The 15865-nt window shown below is 50.3% G+C and overlaps 5 protein-coding genes across 5 annotated transcripts; 3 read left to right on the top strand and 2 right to left on the bottom strand.

The window, feature by feature from the left end:
• Window positions 1-459: 459 nt before the first annotated feature.
• PMZ80_002527 (uncharacterized protein) lies at window positions 460-1530 on the top strand (the record flags this gene model as incomplete). The annotated part of the gene is made up of 1 exon (XM_064870960.1): window positions 460-1530. One exon carries the CDS (start codon window positions 460-462, stop codon window positions 1528-1530), a length of 1071 nt encoding a protein of 356 aa, XP_064733413.1.
• A 491-nt stretch (window positions 1531-2021) lies between these two features.
• On the bottom strand, window positions 2022-3479 carry PMZ80_002526 (uncharacterized protein; the record flags this gene model as incomplete). Its single annotated transcript, XM_064870959.1, has 1 exon — window positions 2022-3479. The coding sequence occupies one exon, from the start codon at window positions 3477-3479 to the stop codon at window positions 2022-2024; it is 1458 nt and encodes a 485-aa protein (XP_064733412.1).
• A 1712-nt stretch (window positions 3480-5191) lies between these two features.
• PMZ80_002525 (uncharacterized protein) lies at window positions 5192-6121 on the bottom strand (the record flags this gene model as incomplete). The annotated part of the gene is made up of 1 exon (XM_064870958.1): window positions 5192-6121. One exon carries the CDS (start codon window positions 6119-6121, stop codon window positions 5192-5194), a length of 930 nt encoding a protein of 309 aa, XP_064733411.1.
• A 1606-nt stretch (window positions 6122-7727) lies between these two features.
• On the top strand, window positions 7728-8405 carry PMZ80_002524 (uncharacterized protein; the record flags this gene model as incomplete). The annotated part of the gene is made up of 1 exon (XM_064870957.1): window positions 7728-8405. The coding sequence occupies one exon, from the start codon at window positions 7728-7730 to the stop codon at window positions 8403-8405; it is 678 nt and encodes a 225-aa protein (XP_064733410.1).
• A 4419-nt stretch (window positions 8406-12824) lies between these two features.
• Window positions 12825-14723, top strand: PMZ80_002523 (uncharacterized protein; the record flags this gene model as incomplete). Its single annotated transcript, XM_064870956.1, has 3 exons — window positions 12825-13127; window positions 13226-13349; window positions 13438-14723. 3 exons carry the CDS (start codon window positions 12825-12827, stop codon window positions 14721-14723), a joined length of 1713 nt encoding a protein of 570 aa, XP_064733409.1.
• Window positions 14724-15865: the final 1142 nt, after the last annotated feature.

Here is a 15865-nt window from a genome sequence, read left to right as displayed (position 1 = left end):
GGTTATGTACGATCATTCTTGCCAAAACAAGAGCACCGGACTCAAGGAATATACCGTTAGGAAGGCGCCGATGCCTCGTGTTCAATCATTGTACGCACCATAAGAGATCATCTTGCCTTGTCGCCCTGTGGAAAGAGGAAGTTCACTGGTGGGATTCTGGGGATCAACATGTAAGGCGGCCTCAGGAGTACATCACAATCAACCACAGGTCTGTGGTCTACAACAAGTGGAAGTAGTAATTAGCTGCTAGCATGAAATAACATATTTTGATGCCATTGCTCACCTGCAGTACTTCGTCCATGTAAGACTCGCCAAACCTGCCCTATCTCTAACCTGCTCAATATCCACTGACGAGGGGTCGCGCTTTCCTTTTGTTTACATTTCTGCACGCTCCCATCATCGCTCCTTCCTTTACAAACACCAAACAATTTCTTTCTGCTCAGCTAAATCCAGTCCATCATGGATCCCTTAAACTTAAGGCAAAAAGTCTTCGACAACGAAGAGCTCGCCCGAGCCAACACGGGCAAAAAACGCAAAGTCGCAGCCTTCTACGCCGCGCAAAACGACCAAATCGAACGCCTCCTCAAACCAGTCCACGCGCACGTCTCAGACGCCCGCGAAACCCAAGAAAGCAATGCGCTTCGCTACAAAATCGCCGTCTACGGCTCCCTGGCCGCAAACCTCATCCTCGCCGCCCTCCAAGTCTACGCCGCCGTCGCCTCCGGCTCCCTCTCCCTCTTCACCACAATGGCCGACGCAATCTTCGACCCCCTCTCAAACATCATGCTCTTCCTCTGCAACCGCGCCGTCGCCCGCGTCGACGGCAGAAAATACCCCGCCGGCAAAGCCCGCATCGAAACCGCAGGGAACATAACATTCTGCTTCCTCATGACGGCCGTCTCGCTCATCCTCATCGCCTTCAGCGCACAATCCCTATCCCAGGGATCGCAAGAGGCAACGACGGGCTTCCACCTCCCCTCCATAATAGCAGTCAGCATCGCCTTCTGCACCAAACTTAGCCTCTTCCTCTACTGCTACAGTATCCGGAACCAATACTCCCAAGTCCAGATCCTCTGGCAAGACCACAGGAATGACCTCGCCATCAACGGCTTCGGTATCCTCACCTCCGTCGGCGGTAGTAAGCTGCGCTGGTGGCTCGATCCGATGGGCGCGATCATTCTCTCAGTCCTTATATCATTCCTCTGGCTGCGGACAGCCACCAAAGAATTCAACATGCTCATTGGGAAGAGCGCGGATCCAAAGACCCTACAACACATCACATACATCTCTATGCATCACGACGACCGAATCAAGCAGGTCGATACCGTACGAGCTTGGTACAGCGGGCCAAGACTGACCGTCGAAGTCGATATTGTCCTTGACCCGAACACGACACTGCAGGTCTCTCATGATGTGGCAGAGAGCCTGCAGTTGGAACTTGAGAGCTTGCCTGGGATTGACAGGGCAAATGTACACAATGACTATGAAGTTACACACAAACCGGAGCATTTTTTGAAGAAGGAACTATAGGATAGTGCATCGCTAATGGAGGCTGGCGTCCTCCCAGGACCCCCCAAATGTATGATCACAACGGCCTCGAATCGAGGCGTGGAAAACAACTATGTATGGAGACCTTCACGACGTGATTGAAGGCTACGACGCGATGACCTAGATTTGATACCCGGGGACACCCCATACATACATTAATAGACGTATTCATAGAAATTGATTGAAGAATTCATTGTTGTTGACCAGTAGTAACTCCCGCCCATCCAAGCTATGTTCTAAAATTTGGGTATCATCAACGAATGTAAATGCCATGCAGTGCTCATATATGCAACCTGGAGCACCTCCAATGCAAGCCCAGCCATCCAATACAACCCGTCCACGCTATGCAAAACCGATGTGTAAATGCAATCAATCAATCATGTCCATCATATGTACAGCCTCATGTTCATTCATATCTCTTACCATCATGTTCAATTCATTATATCATTCTCATCCTAATTCTCATTCGTGATCTAGCAGCCAGCACCAGATTCCGTCGCATCCTTCGGTAAGATGTAAAAAGGATTCCTCGCTCTCAACTTATATGCAGACTCTGTCTTGCTGCATGCTGTCGAGGACTCGACGTCTCGGATCGAGGGGTATTCTGTTGGCGAAGGAGCTTGAGTGGCGGGCTCGTTCCGCTTAGCGTTGGCAGTAACGGTCTGCATCTTTGTCTGGGTGATAGTCTGCATTGCTGTCTGCACTTCTGTGACTGTGCTGACAGGACCGGTAACTGTGGCGGTCGTGGTTGCAGGAGCAGCGTTGCCGTTCTGGATGGCAGTGCCCGTGTTCTGCGCATTCGGGTTGTAGGAGCCGTTGCCGTCATGTTGCGACCTGTGACCACCTCCGCGTCGGTCTGATGGTCCTTGTTGCTGGCTGTTGCCGCCATTGGTTGACGTGGCAGTAGCAGCCGGTGCCGTCTCGCCAGCGAAGCTGGTAAAACCTGATGTTTGTGAGCTGGACTGTCCTGTTGTGGCAGCTGGTGTTGAACTTGGCTGCTTACCTGAGTTGTCGGTCGGGCTGGGCGTTCCACTCGCAGCTTGGAATGGAATGCTCTGGCCCGTGACAGCTGTTGGGTTAGCGATGTCGGAGAGTTGTGCTGCGACGGCTGCGTTGCCTAGATCTTGACCTTGGGCGAAACTGGTGCCGGCGGATTTCTGTTGGGTATCGGCGCCAGGCACAATGTCGACGTCCATGCAAGTTGTGTAGATCTCTTGCTTGCCTTCTGGAAAGCCTTCTGTGCCTGGCATTGTTGGCCAATCCCAGACCCAGTAGAGGGTGTATGGTTTACCAGATGGTGCGTTGGCTGGAAGTTGGATGTCTTGCTGGCACCAGAGATCGGCGCCCATCAGTGCGTTGGGTGTGTGAGCGAATGTCTTCTGTCGCTCCGAGGAGATTTGGCCACCGTTGACCTGGTAGCACTGGCCGTCATCGTAGTCGCGTGTGGAGAGGAGAACACCCCTTTTGTCACCACCTTGGCCATCGGCTGTCCATTGCCTGTGAATCGACAGGAATTTGTCGTCTTCTTGTGGTTGTGTTGTGCCATAGACATAGAGTGTGCCCCTGTTCTTGGGCTTGCCGGCCTGTGTTTCGGGTAGTGTAACATGTCCGTTCTCTTGGTAGCGGAGAGCAACGTTTGCGCCTGCTGCTGCTTGCAGGCGAGGACTTTGACCGGTTTGTGCCTGCTTAGTCTGACTGTCTTTGCACATCAGGTCGGTATCAAAGATCTGGTTTGGCCCTCTCGGATTCGGTGGAATGAGGTTCACCAATGCTGTGTCGCTGAATTCTGGTGTACCTCTCTTGACGTTTCCACGGGGAAAGCCAGGAGCTCCCACCAGCGTACCGTTTGGTGCTATGACACTGAGTTGTTCTACCCATGAATGGGCGGCGGCCGTCGAGGCCAATGCGCCAAGGATGTAGCTGTACTTCATGTTTGTATGCTCGACCAGCGAGACTTGTTCAATCGAGTTTTGTTTGATTCGCTAGTATTTCGTTGAAATTGGACGTATGCTTGATCTGTTTGAAATGAATGGGAAGGGAACTGCACAGAAAGCTCAAGTCGTAAATGGTGTTGCGTATAAAGCACGAGGACCCGCCTCGGTGATATATCGAACAATGTCAAAGGAGTGAGACTGAACAATATGTTCTTTGTAAGGAGTGACCAATGTGGCTAAAATGAGAACAATGGTTAAGCCACCAACATAGTTGCAACTATTGTTCCTAGAAGCGGGGAGGCGAACATTTCATATAGGTGAAGGTGTTGCGCACCTTCGAGATCCGCCATGAGCATGTATCAGAAAGCGCTTGAAGCGTGTATGGACTGTTTTGGGAAATGAGCTTGAGGGCAAGTCAGTAGAGGTATGAAGAGGGTTCACACCATCTTGTGAAACCTGATCAGGCATCTGGCTTGTACGGAACATGGTAGGGCAAGAAGTGAGGGTTCTGGTAGATATCCGAACAGACAAAGAATAGCCAATACTTGCCAGGAAGTTACAAGAGTGTGGTTCACGACCGGGGTTGGCGGAGTTGTTTCAGAATGTCAACCTCGTGGTCGCGTGGCCAGATTGTGGCTGCGAAGTTCCGAAAGGTGTGACTGTTGGGAGAACAGTGCGGATCAACGTCGCAACTTTTTCTTCGATCTTCTTCATTGTTGTTGATAGTTCCAATTGTTTCGATCTGTTCTTGTTGAATATCTCCGCTCGCACTGATCGAGGCAAAAGCTCTTCAGCGCGGTCACGAGCTCAGCATAAATTAAGGACGATCTTCTAGGATCGTCAACGTGCAACAACAAGCATGTTCAAACTGCTAGCTTGTCTGAGTGAACCATTGGCTTCGGGCAGTCCCTTTGAGATATGCACAGTCACGGACAAGAAAGGAAGGAGGCGGTGGAATAAAGCTTTAGGAAACGCGCCAAACCCAAATTAACCTGGCGTGTTTCATGGAACCGCGTTTCGGAACAGACCGACAAGGCAATCGTGCATGGTTGGCAGTTGCGCTCTCGATCTGATACGTTGCTTACCGCCCATCACCCGTGTTCATCTTATCTTATGCACCACTCAGTCAAGAATGGAGACCTGCGGCTCAAGTTGCTAAGCTTTTTTGTGCTCCAGATCTGCTGATATGTTCCCTTGCAGAAACATGAGGTGAACAGCGGGGACGTATGCAGTTCAGCGTAAACTAAGAAGCGCCTGCATTTGCTGCAAATAATCATTCTCCTGAGCATATTATATATGCGACAGCTTGTAGAACATTCCCTCGATCTCCTGCCGCTCTGCTCCAGCTATGACAGTAAATATGCTGTGTAGCACTACTTGACACCAGATCCAAATACGTTGCTTCTCCTTCAGGACCCAACCAAAACTCAGCATTATACGAGCCCCATAAACGTGCCAAGTGTCAGCAGCGAGGAGTATGCGCAGACTGTAAGCAGCGATGTGCCTAGAACGATGTAACCTCGATGAATATCGCGCTGGTAGGATTCTGACACAATTAACCATTGCGCAAGAGATCGTATGACCGCGCGACCCAATAGATTCGTGCTATCTTCTGAAGCTTCTGCCATGCCCGAGGAGTGCAACCAAAGATAGACGCCTGGAACCTCTGTAACCTCTCTGCCGCTGCGTAATCCGAACTTCGCATCTCATTACTGATGCTCACTTTCCTCCTGCAACCAGGTCTTGAAGTCCTTCATCTTCGGGTTCAGCCTTCTGCACTTCTCGATATCGCAGCCATATCCAACAGTCTCGAACCACCTGAACATGAGCCCTAAGTCACCGACCATCCATTTGAACAAGCTAGCCAGCAACCAATAACTCTGGATCATTGGTCGATGCTTCGCTTCCCACATAGCCTGATTCGCCTCCTCTTGCGTGAGATCATCTCCTGCCAGGCCAATGGCTTCGTTCCTGAACTCCTTGTTGTCGTAATCTGCTAGAGCCCGCGCACCGAAGTAGCCGATATCACTTGTGGCAACCACCTGCAATTTACGGCCTAGCTGCGCCCATGCAGCGGCGAAAAAGCGGCCAAAGAGACCAGGCTTGTAGTTGTCCATAAAAGCGACAGGACGTAGAATGGTATACGTCATGTCACTGCCCTGTGTTTTCTCCCTGATATATTGCTCGATCTCATGCTTGGTGATGAAGTGGGGAACATCTGTAGGAGTATCCCAGCTCTTTTCATCACCACCTCGATCAACACTGCTGAACACAAAGTGCTTGACGCCATTCTCGAGAGCTGCGTCGAAGAACGCCTTGCCCTGCGTCACCTCCTTATCTTCTACGCCAGGCTGTAGCTTCTTCATGCTCGGTAACGTGACGAGGAAGACGCCCCATATTGAATTCTTGCCGCCAGCTTTCTCAAATATCGCTGAGCTGTGCTCGAGGTCACCTTCGATGACCTTGATCTTGGGGTTCGACGCGAGCTTTTGTGCTGCTGGGGAGGAGGCTTTCCGTGTCAAAGCTAGTATCTCGTGAGGGAAGAAAGGCGGGTCAGCAAGTAGAGCTTTGATCACAGCACCGCCTTGCTGGCCTGTCGCGCCGCAGACCAGGATCTTCTTGACTTCGCTCATGGACATATTCTCGCTCTGGAGGCTGAATCTGCACTGATTATTGTACGATAGATGGAGCAAGGCTTGTGCTTGTAAAAGGGGTGGAACAGAATGAACTACCTAAATAGCCAGAAGCCCATAGAACTGGTTACCTTCGTAGCACCAAGCCCATAAAGCCTGCTTGGTGAAGGTTCATCTGGAAGTCCTATTGGTGCTATGCTGACATCATGGATAAATGCGGAATGAAGATGCGCGCTCAGCATTGCGATCGACGCGGGTGCTTGCATGGCGCAATCTAGCTTCATCCCGTCAATCGTGCGGTCTTCAAATGCATATGTACTGCTCGGATAGAGAGAAGCCCAGAGAGTGATCGTACTTGTTGGATGGCTGTTTCGCAGAAGCGAATAGAGGAACGGCGACTTGGCACAAAACAACCTCCGCCCGACCTACCTAATCGGGATAAAGCCACCTCCTTGTCCAAATCGTGCTAAGTGAAGCAATTCTTCTCGGCATCACAAACTACTCAATATCTATTCAAGTATGCAAGTCACTGACAATAGTCCTGTTCGCTGCCCGCTATCACCACTCAACCGCAAAGAACGAGATGCGGCCGCCTCACAAGACATTGTCTGGCAGCGTGGCCACCGAGATGTTAAGGTATCATTCATGTGTGAAGCAGCAAAAGAGTGCACACTAGGCCTGGTACTCCCAAACGCTCTCTGATGTGTTGCCACTTCTGTCTATGCATCGTACCACATCGAATGTCTGCTTTGCACTAGTTCCTCCTGTCTGGAAGGCATCTGCATATCAGAAACACCCACCTCTCGTTCTTTGCAAGTCTCAATTTGACCCGTTTTCAGTGAGGTGGTGCTGTCTCATTGACAACAAAGTGGCTGAACAAGCACCGTGTGAGACTGGTACAGTTATTTTGATTCAGCTTCGCTGCTCTCGGGTCGGGTTGCGAGTGACCATGTCTAAGACCACGTCGGTAACTGAGTCAAGCCCTCCTGAATGACAAGTACAAATGCATCTCTGGAGGACATCAGAAGTACGTGAATAATTCCCATTTCCACTGACAATTCTAAGGACACGCACATCATCTACCCATCCAGGATCACCCTCCGTCTACTGAAGTGCTGTACGAGCTTACCTACCTGACATTCGATAACATGACCACACGACATAGCTATCAGCTTCTGAAACTAGACGGCTTTATCGCAGTCAATGGAATCGAGGCCCCATCAAGGCGCTGGTAGCAGGCGGTGCCCCATACTCGAAGATCGATGACAGCCTTGCGAAAGAGCTTGGAGTGTCCATGCAGCAGGCTGTAATCAACATTCCCAGAACTGGCAAGCCAGTGCGTTGCTCGACCCTCGAACTTCGCTTCGGTGGTCTCCGGACACGCATTCTGGCAGAAGTGAAGCCATTGAGCTGTTCGAGCGGGTGCCCAATAGTTTTGAGCATGAATTGGCTCCATGAGCTAGATGCGATAGTATACTGGCGTGCGTATAGGATGCTTGTCAGACTTCCTAGCGGAGCTTTGCACGTCCTACAAGGTTATCGCCCTGAACCTGAACATCGATCATTACCCCATGGATATATCGAGGGCCATCCTGCCGTGCAGGCGCGGATAATGGACACCACCAATGAAACCGTCACAACAGATGTATGCAATTCTGCGCAAGCAATCACGCCGCAAAACGCAGATCGGCATGCGCAGCCACCTATGACTGCGGTCGAGGCTCAAAGCCAGCCTCTGGGCAACCTCTCCTCTGGAAGTGCCAATTCCCTGCTTGGTCATGACACTCCTCCCCTCACACGGTCTCCTTTGTCTCAAGGATTATCACCCAGCTCACGGTCTACAGCTTGCGCACCTATATTGGGAGGGGTCGAACCGTCTTGGACACACCAGTCGCTCCTTCTCAGACCGTACTTTGCGCCCGGTGCACGGAGAACAACACCCAAACCACTTACTATCGATGGACAGTTCGTTTCACTCATCATACAGGACACGAGCGTAGTGCCATGCTGCATAGACGGCCACAACAGCGACGATGAGGGTTGCTTGATGCCTACGAGCGCCGGAAGTGGGACAGTTTCACGCTTCATCAAGCAGGTCAAGCAGATAAATGAAGCCCTTGCGAGATCAGACCTGAACGCTCTGCCTGAGTCGTGGGGCATGATGAGGAATCTCCGCTGCAACCACCCCGAGCATCGACAAAAAGCATTAGAAGTGGCGTTGGAGTGGGACGAGTATGACGGCGCTTATGTGCAAGCTTTGCATGAATGCAATCGCGTTAACACTTGTTAAGTCTTTAACACTTGTTAAGTCTCTGTCGGGCGCTTCGAAGGAGATCAAAAGTATCATCGCGACGAAAGAGCCACTTGAATATACTCAGGTCAGCGGCTCTCGCCTTTAAGTCTTCCGGGATAAGGTGTACTGCCAGCAGCGCGTCAAAAGCCGCTAGAGTACTGGAAAGCCGAGGACCGGCCCGTGGGACCTGCTGGTCAGGCTCGAATTGTCGGTGCATTCCTTTTGGAAGTTGCAGGTAGAGCAGCAACGTGAAGGTGGTTCGAGCGGCGCGTCAAATTCTGACAAAGTATATATAACTTACAGGTCATTGCAAAGCCGAACGCGGCGCGCAGCATGTCGTCGAGCAGCTATCGCAGGACGAGAGCGATCGGCAAATAGAGTCATGGAATTGGTACTTTGATCTTCCCACATGCTCGTCTGGACTCTGATTGCGCTGTACTATGAACCTGAAAATGACTTGCTGAGGCTATGGCTCCTTCTCCCCGTGTCCTTACGAATAGACAGGTATAGATGCCGCAAGCCCACCCGATCGTGGGACGCCTCGAGCTAGATCTACAAAACACGAAGACAGGTCCGATCTATTGGTTATTCCCTGTACATTTTACATCGTACTTTCACTTCATCGCGTCACAGCAGGCAGGTGCTATTCATGTAAGCTGCGCGCGTCCTTTTCTTTCTAACAGTACTGTTTGGAGTGCACCACCTTTCCGTCGGCAGAATCAAGCCAAACATGTGCTTTGTACTGGAGGTTCCCTCACCTCGCTGTCACCACAATGAGGACGATGCGCTTTTCACCAGCGGCATAAGCAAGGCAAACATCTTCCGACGCATGCTTTGGATCCTAGAAAATCAGACCTCGACGGTTGGGGTCTCGTGCAACAGCCGCCACAACCACCCACATACCCACCACACTCGTTTGTCCCCCATCATTTCAATTCTCCTTCCTCGACCCCTCGCACAAGGCGAGCAAGACAATGAAAGAAAAAGCGACCATCAAAGGTGACAGTGTAAGACCATCAATAGACGCAGGCAACTTCCATGTGCAAGCACAGCGGGACATGTTGCCAGGTTCAAGAAAAAAGTTGTCAGGATCCGAATGGCGACGAGCCGTCTGGGTCCGAGAGCGCCATACTGACCTTCTCAGGGACCCCCGGGGGTTTGCCACGCCTACCCGCTTCAGTCATGGAGAACAGTTCAATACAGCCTCTACCTTAGTCAGCTACCCGTCAAGGTGTCCTTCCAGCACCTCATGGTTAGGAAGAAGAAAGAAAAGTTTTCAGGGAGTTGGAGAGAACGAACAGAATAAGTACTATGAGGAGTGGGTCAGATTGGCCAAGGGATCATTTGGGGTGGAGTGGAAATTGGTTTTGATCAGTCTCCACCCGGAAAATCAACGTGGCCGCTGTACTTGCCCAAATTTGTGCTTAAATCATGCTTGACAGCGGCCATCTTGAATTTCCGGGCGGAGATCACTGTGCGTGCGTGGGACTCCGTGTGATCTGAAGCTGAGCAAGGTGCAGTTACGAATTATTCTATTGGTCCATTATTCGCGCATAAGGCAGCTCGTACAGAATTTGTGAGAGCACATATTGGAGCACAGCACTCTGACAATCACTGATCGGGCATTACCTCCTTCTCAGGCTTCTCAGAATCACGATAATCCTTACGGCATGCATTCGATGATACGAGTTGTGCAGTAAAAGTAAACTTGCTGTCGCTGTACAAGCAGGGCAGTGATAGCATACATGGAGCCAGCAGCACCGAGATCTACTGTAAGTGCTTATGATCTAGGAATGACAGATCCTCGCTCAATGGTTCGAAAGAATAATGCTGTATAGATCACACTATACTCGAAACAACAAGCGGAACTTGGCAGCGGAATGTCGTTGCAATGATTCGCTGAAGGATACCGCCTGTCATACGAGTCATGATGTTCATGCGTACGAAGTTGCATGTGTAGGTATCTTCAGAATGGCGTCGATGTCCCAGAATGAGGACACAAAACGTGCGGTGTTGTATCGCTGATCGAGGACTGCTGAAGGTTGACCACTACGAGCATGACGACGGTCTTCTCCGGGGTCTATCGTCGCATCTATTAGGCTCTCACACGGCGTTCACCGGCCGCCCTGGCGAGGGCAGAACTACGATGAGCGGACATCCTCGCGCTCCCCGTAAACGTGAGGCTGATTTTGTAACAACGTACTAGAAACGCCATTGTAACATCCACATCCCATGCATATGCATTCTTGTACGAGGCGTCATGCATGCTTTTTCGCGTTGACGTTGACTTATAAGGTGCTGAAGATACTGACCCCGATTTGACTGTAAAGTCATAGTAGTTGTACAAAGTACTTGTAGCACTGTTGCGGTCTTCTCCAGAATACGCAGGCCGCCTAGAGTGCGCCACGCGTATTTCGGACACACGTGCAATTCGGACAGGGTTTTAGGGCGAAAAGTAGCGTTCCTAGAACTCCGCTAGCACCCTCACTTAATATATATACTACTAAGACTAGGATATATACTACTTTAGTTATTCATCTATAAGTGTATGCACTTTAGATCTTAATTTATAGCCTAGAATTCTAAGATACAGCTCTCTAAAGTATAGAGAGTTAAAACCTCCGCTTAATTAGTGCTTATTTTAGTTTTACGATATTATTATAAGTAGTAGCTCGTTTTACTTTAGATTTAATATATAGGCTCCTAATAGCTATATCTAAGCTATATATAAGTTAGAGTAGTATACCTCTACTACTAAGTAAGTTTCGACCTATAAGTATAAATAAGCACTTTTCTATAAGCACTAATTTTAGAAAGTTAATAAAAATATACCTAGATAACCTTTCTTAAGCTAGATTTAGCTACATATATAAGCTTATACCTATTTTAGAGTATATATTAAGATCTTAGCTTATATACTTATATACTCTATAAGTTATTAGAAGTTTAAGAATAAGCACTATTTTCGCCGAGGTTTCAAGGTTACCTAACTTTAGCTATAGATAGTATAGAATTCTAGGCTATAACTTCTAAATCTAAGTGCCTCAGGTTAACATTTAGTATTAGATGTATCCCTATAATTAATCTTAGCTTATAATATATACTTAGCGTGGAGCTAGACGCCTCTAAGTTTAACCACTTTTTCGCCCTAAAACCCTGTCCGAATTGCACGTGTGTCCGAGATACGCGTGGCGCACTCTAGAATGTTGAATGCTCTATCATCGTCTTTTCCACAATAGAGCACCAGACCCACGAGCTGGCACTGACAGAGCATCACAGCAGGCCGGGCTGTTTCCTCGATCATTTGCCAATGTTGGACACGACGCTGAAAGTCGGTCGTTCCACATACGTGAACCCCTCCTAGTGCATGTCGCAGGGAATAAATTCGAGCCAGTTCTCCATGACCACTCCAAACTAAACTAAATGGCACACAGTGTCTTCCATTGTGTTGACTTTTAAGATGGATCAATTCTACCGAATCACAAGCACGATGCTGCTGAGCAGCCACCCGCTGAAGTCTCTGGCTTCGAGCTTATCGTTATTGTTGCAAATGAATCCGAGCATCCGTCAGGAGTAAAGGAGTGTTGTGAGCTCGCGAGCCTCACGATCCTGGACTGACACCTGGAAGCTAGACCAATACTATCCGCTCCTGAACGAGATTTCGCAACCATGAGTATTCTTCATCGTCTTTCGAATCAAAGACAGTTCGGAACACACCGACGCGTTCAAAGCCAGCCGTGGCACGATAGAGTACCAATCCATAGACAACGTACTGACGTCCTAGCAGTTCTAACCATGAGGGCGGGAGAACCGACGCCCAAATCGGAACACTACGCTTCCGCTCGTCGTTACCGGCTTCTATGACAGGCATCGGATGCACCTCTGGAATGCTGGGGATAGTGATAGTATATAATAAAGAAAGATCATTTCTAAGGGTAGTTTACCTATGCTATGATATGATATTCCTAAGCCCTTAACATCAATATCTAGCGTCTAGACCCTCCTGGCGAAGGCCTGAGGCCCTTTTTCCCCGAAGAAGTTAGCGGCCGAGACAGGTAGGGCTGGACCGAGCGAGACAAGTCTAGCGTTTAGCATTTCCGATCGATCTGATCATGATACCGGTAGACAATGCCATTTCCCTGACCTTCAACCCGAGTCCGCCCCCTCCCGATATGAGGTCCCGAACCACAGTTGTGGGGGCGTCCGACAGCTTCCACCTTGCAAGAAACGTCTGACAGTTACATAAGGTATTCACATCTCGCAAAGACGCACTTAAGCTGTGCGGTACATTCGAGTACCGAATCTCGTGCACCGTGTTTCTCAGACTTAGCTAGTTGTGGTCATCTTTGCTTGGACAAGCTTGAGCAGATTCTTCTCAGCTACGCCATAACGACAGTACTCCTAACTGCCACTGCCATGGCGTCCACACAGACGAAGTATCAGACTCACAAGGAGGACGTCGCAGGTTATACACGAATCAAACATGTCTACATTCCCATGCGTGATGGCGTCGAGCTCTGTGCCGATGTGTTCTTGCCACCCAACTTATCAGAGACCGACAGCAAAGCTCCCGTGATCTGCAGCTTGGGACCATACGGTAAAGACATTCATGCATCTCAGTTCGGGCTTCCACGTACCGATATCTACACGAACATGTATAAGCAGATCGAGCCGTCGGGTCCGGACGCTTGTTTTGAACTGATTGAGCCTCTTTTATGGGTAGGTACAATGACTGACTGACTGTGGCGACGACGACAGAGGTTGTGCAACTCTGCGTTGCAAACTCTGCACCACTACATCTGGCTGACAAAACACAGACTAGAGACTGGGGCTATGCTATACTGCGCGTTGACACCAGAGGCACAGGTGGCAGCCAAGGCAGACTCGACCCATTTGGACTCGAAAGATCGGTACAGATAGGGGCAGATTCGGAGGGACAAGGTATGTCGCACTACTGACCCGTTTCATTAATCTTTCTCACCGTGTGTATATTCATGTTCATCGCACAGAGAGCTGACTCGACTTCCAGATCTCTATGACATCGTTGAATGGGCAGGCACTCAATCCTGGTCGACCGGTAAGGTCGCCCTCGCCGGCATCAGCTACTATGGCATGGTTGGCTACTGGGCAGCCATGCAAAAGCCGCCGCACCTAACGTGTGTTCTATCCTATGAGTCAGCGTGCGACATGTATCAAGCAGCACGAAGAGGTGGGATCTTCAGCCAAAACTTCCAGGGCCATTGGTTCAACAACCTCGTCGTGCCTTATCAATCAGGCAAAGCGGATGGCGGCCCAGACACCGAAGCACACGTCGCCAATCGAGCAAATTACATGGGCATCTTGGCCAAAACTGAATACCCGACCGATGGAGTCTGGGGCGTGTTGAGCGAAGCTCGAAAATTGTCAAGCATTGAAGTTCCGATCTACATCGCTGGCAACTGGACTGATCCGGAGCTGCACCTTCCCGGCAACATCCTGGCCTTCAACAACGTCTCCTCCAAAGAGAAATGGCTAGAAATGCACACCGGCAACCATCTCGCTGCCTTCTACGAGCCCGACCATGTTGAGCTCGAGAAGAAGTTCCTGGACTACTACATGTTCGACAAGAAAGACAACGGCATGCAAGACGTGCCTCGCATTCGACTCTTACAGAGAAAGGGTAGAGACAATTTCTACCGTGAAGCGGAGACAGCATTCCCCCCTGCAGATGTCGAGGAAACAATCTTGTATCTCGCCCCTGACCGAAAACTAGCATCTCGACAGCCAGATCAATGTCAAGAAGCGTTCAAATACGCTGGACTCGAAGGACGCATCGAACTCGAGCTGGATAGACCCTTCCCCGAGCAGTTCGAGGTGCTCGGATCACCATACTTGGAACTTGAGGTGTCCACCGAAGCGAAAGACATGGATCTCTTCATCTACCTCCGCGCCATCGACGCAAACGGCAATGCGATCGTCCTCGATGGCAATCACGGTGAACCCATGGATTCATTCGCACGCGGCTACTTCCGGCTGTCCCACCGAGACGAGGTGATGCAGGGCTTCAAAGCGCAGAACAAGGTGCTCAGCCAGTCGCCCGTTCCAGCGTCATCTGTGGTTCAGGGGGAGAGGTATCGCGTTACGGTTCCTCTGTTCCCCACCGCGTATCTGTTCGAGAAGGGTCAGCGACTTTCACTGGAGCTTGGAGCGCAGAACACGAGGAGTACGATCCCCCCGATGCGACATGATGGCGCAGACCGGGTTCAAGAGATCTTTGGTGGTGAGAACGTGGTCATGTCCCATGGCAAGCTTGTTCTGCCAAGAGTGCGACGGTGAGGGTCGGAACAGCTTGCGCAGCCCCTTTATCATACGGTTTTCTCGTTATATTATTACTCCGCGCATTATGCTCGATGAAGATGTATCCGAGCGTCGTTTGTCGATATCTTCATATCGAATTTTTGACACGTTGCTCGGCAAGTTTTCGACTTCTCGAGAAGAGGCACATTATTAGGTACCTGATACTCTGCATCTCGAGAGTTCGACAGCTATACAACGCCCGGAGATCGCCGCAGATTGCTTACAGTGCTCAGCTTAGGCAATTTTCCACCGTGCCTTCAGGGGATCAGCTGTACACTTTCGGCTGATTTAATAGAGGTCGGGGATCTCCGACACCTATGGCGACATCCAAGATCCAAGATCTGATCGGTGATTGGTTGAGGCGGCTTAGAGCTTAGAGCTTAGTAGGCTTAGACCGATAGAACGGTGGCACATAAGATTGATTCTATACCTATAGATATACTAAGGTCGCCTGCTCATTATCTTCAGAAGGTCGCGCTGCGCCTCACAAATCCATGGCCAGCGCCTGAGGTCGAAGAAGTCTGCAGCATCGCCACCCTCTTCGGCTCCTGCATGTATCAACCTAACATGTATAGGATGGCAAAAACTCTTGCCTGGCTGGAACATTCATGTGGTAGAAAGAGCGATCTCGCGCTGATGTCTGGCACGTCTCAATGACAGCGACCCGAGAACCTTCGGTATTGACAGGTCGGATAAGACCGCCGCGCATTCTGCGCTTGTCGGAAATTTGACAGACAACGCACTCCAGGAACTCAACCATCGGACATGCGGACTACCATCGCGGCGTTACGAGTCGCCAAGTGAATTGCATCAATAAGCGCGACAGTCAAAGTCATGTCATGCAGCGCTACGCAGGTCCCCCCATCCGGAGGCCGAAGGTATTCACCGGGCAGCGGACGACCAAATGCCTGCAATATCTCGACGTTGAGGCTGTACGCCGGCAAAGCCCACGATCAGGTGGGAGACCTGTGGACACTGCACAAAGCACCTTGCAAAGGAAAACGAAGGTCATCCTGTCCTGGTTCGAGCACGAGAGCCTTCCCGGAAGCGAGACTTCCATCCGCCTGTGCCGCATATTGCCAGGCTCAGGCGACGTCGTCGAATGCACGATCCGCCATGTC

This window comes from Knufia obscura (assembly GCF_036327395.1).
Source record: "Knufia obscura strain CCFEE 5817 isolate CBS 148926 chromosome Unknown scaffold_2, whole genome shotgun sequence".
NCBI classification, from domain to species: Eukaryota; Fungi; Ascomycota; class Eurotiomycetes; order Chaetothyriales; family Trichomeriaceae; genus Knufia; species Knufia obscura.
The sequence above is the reverse complement of the archived record's forward strand: the minus strand, read 5'-3'. Positions and strand labels throughout refer to the sequence as shown.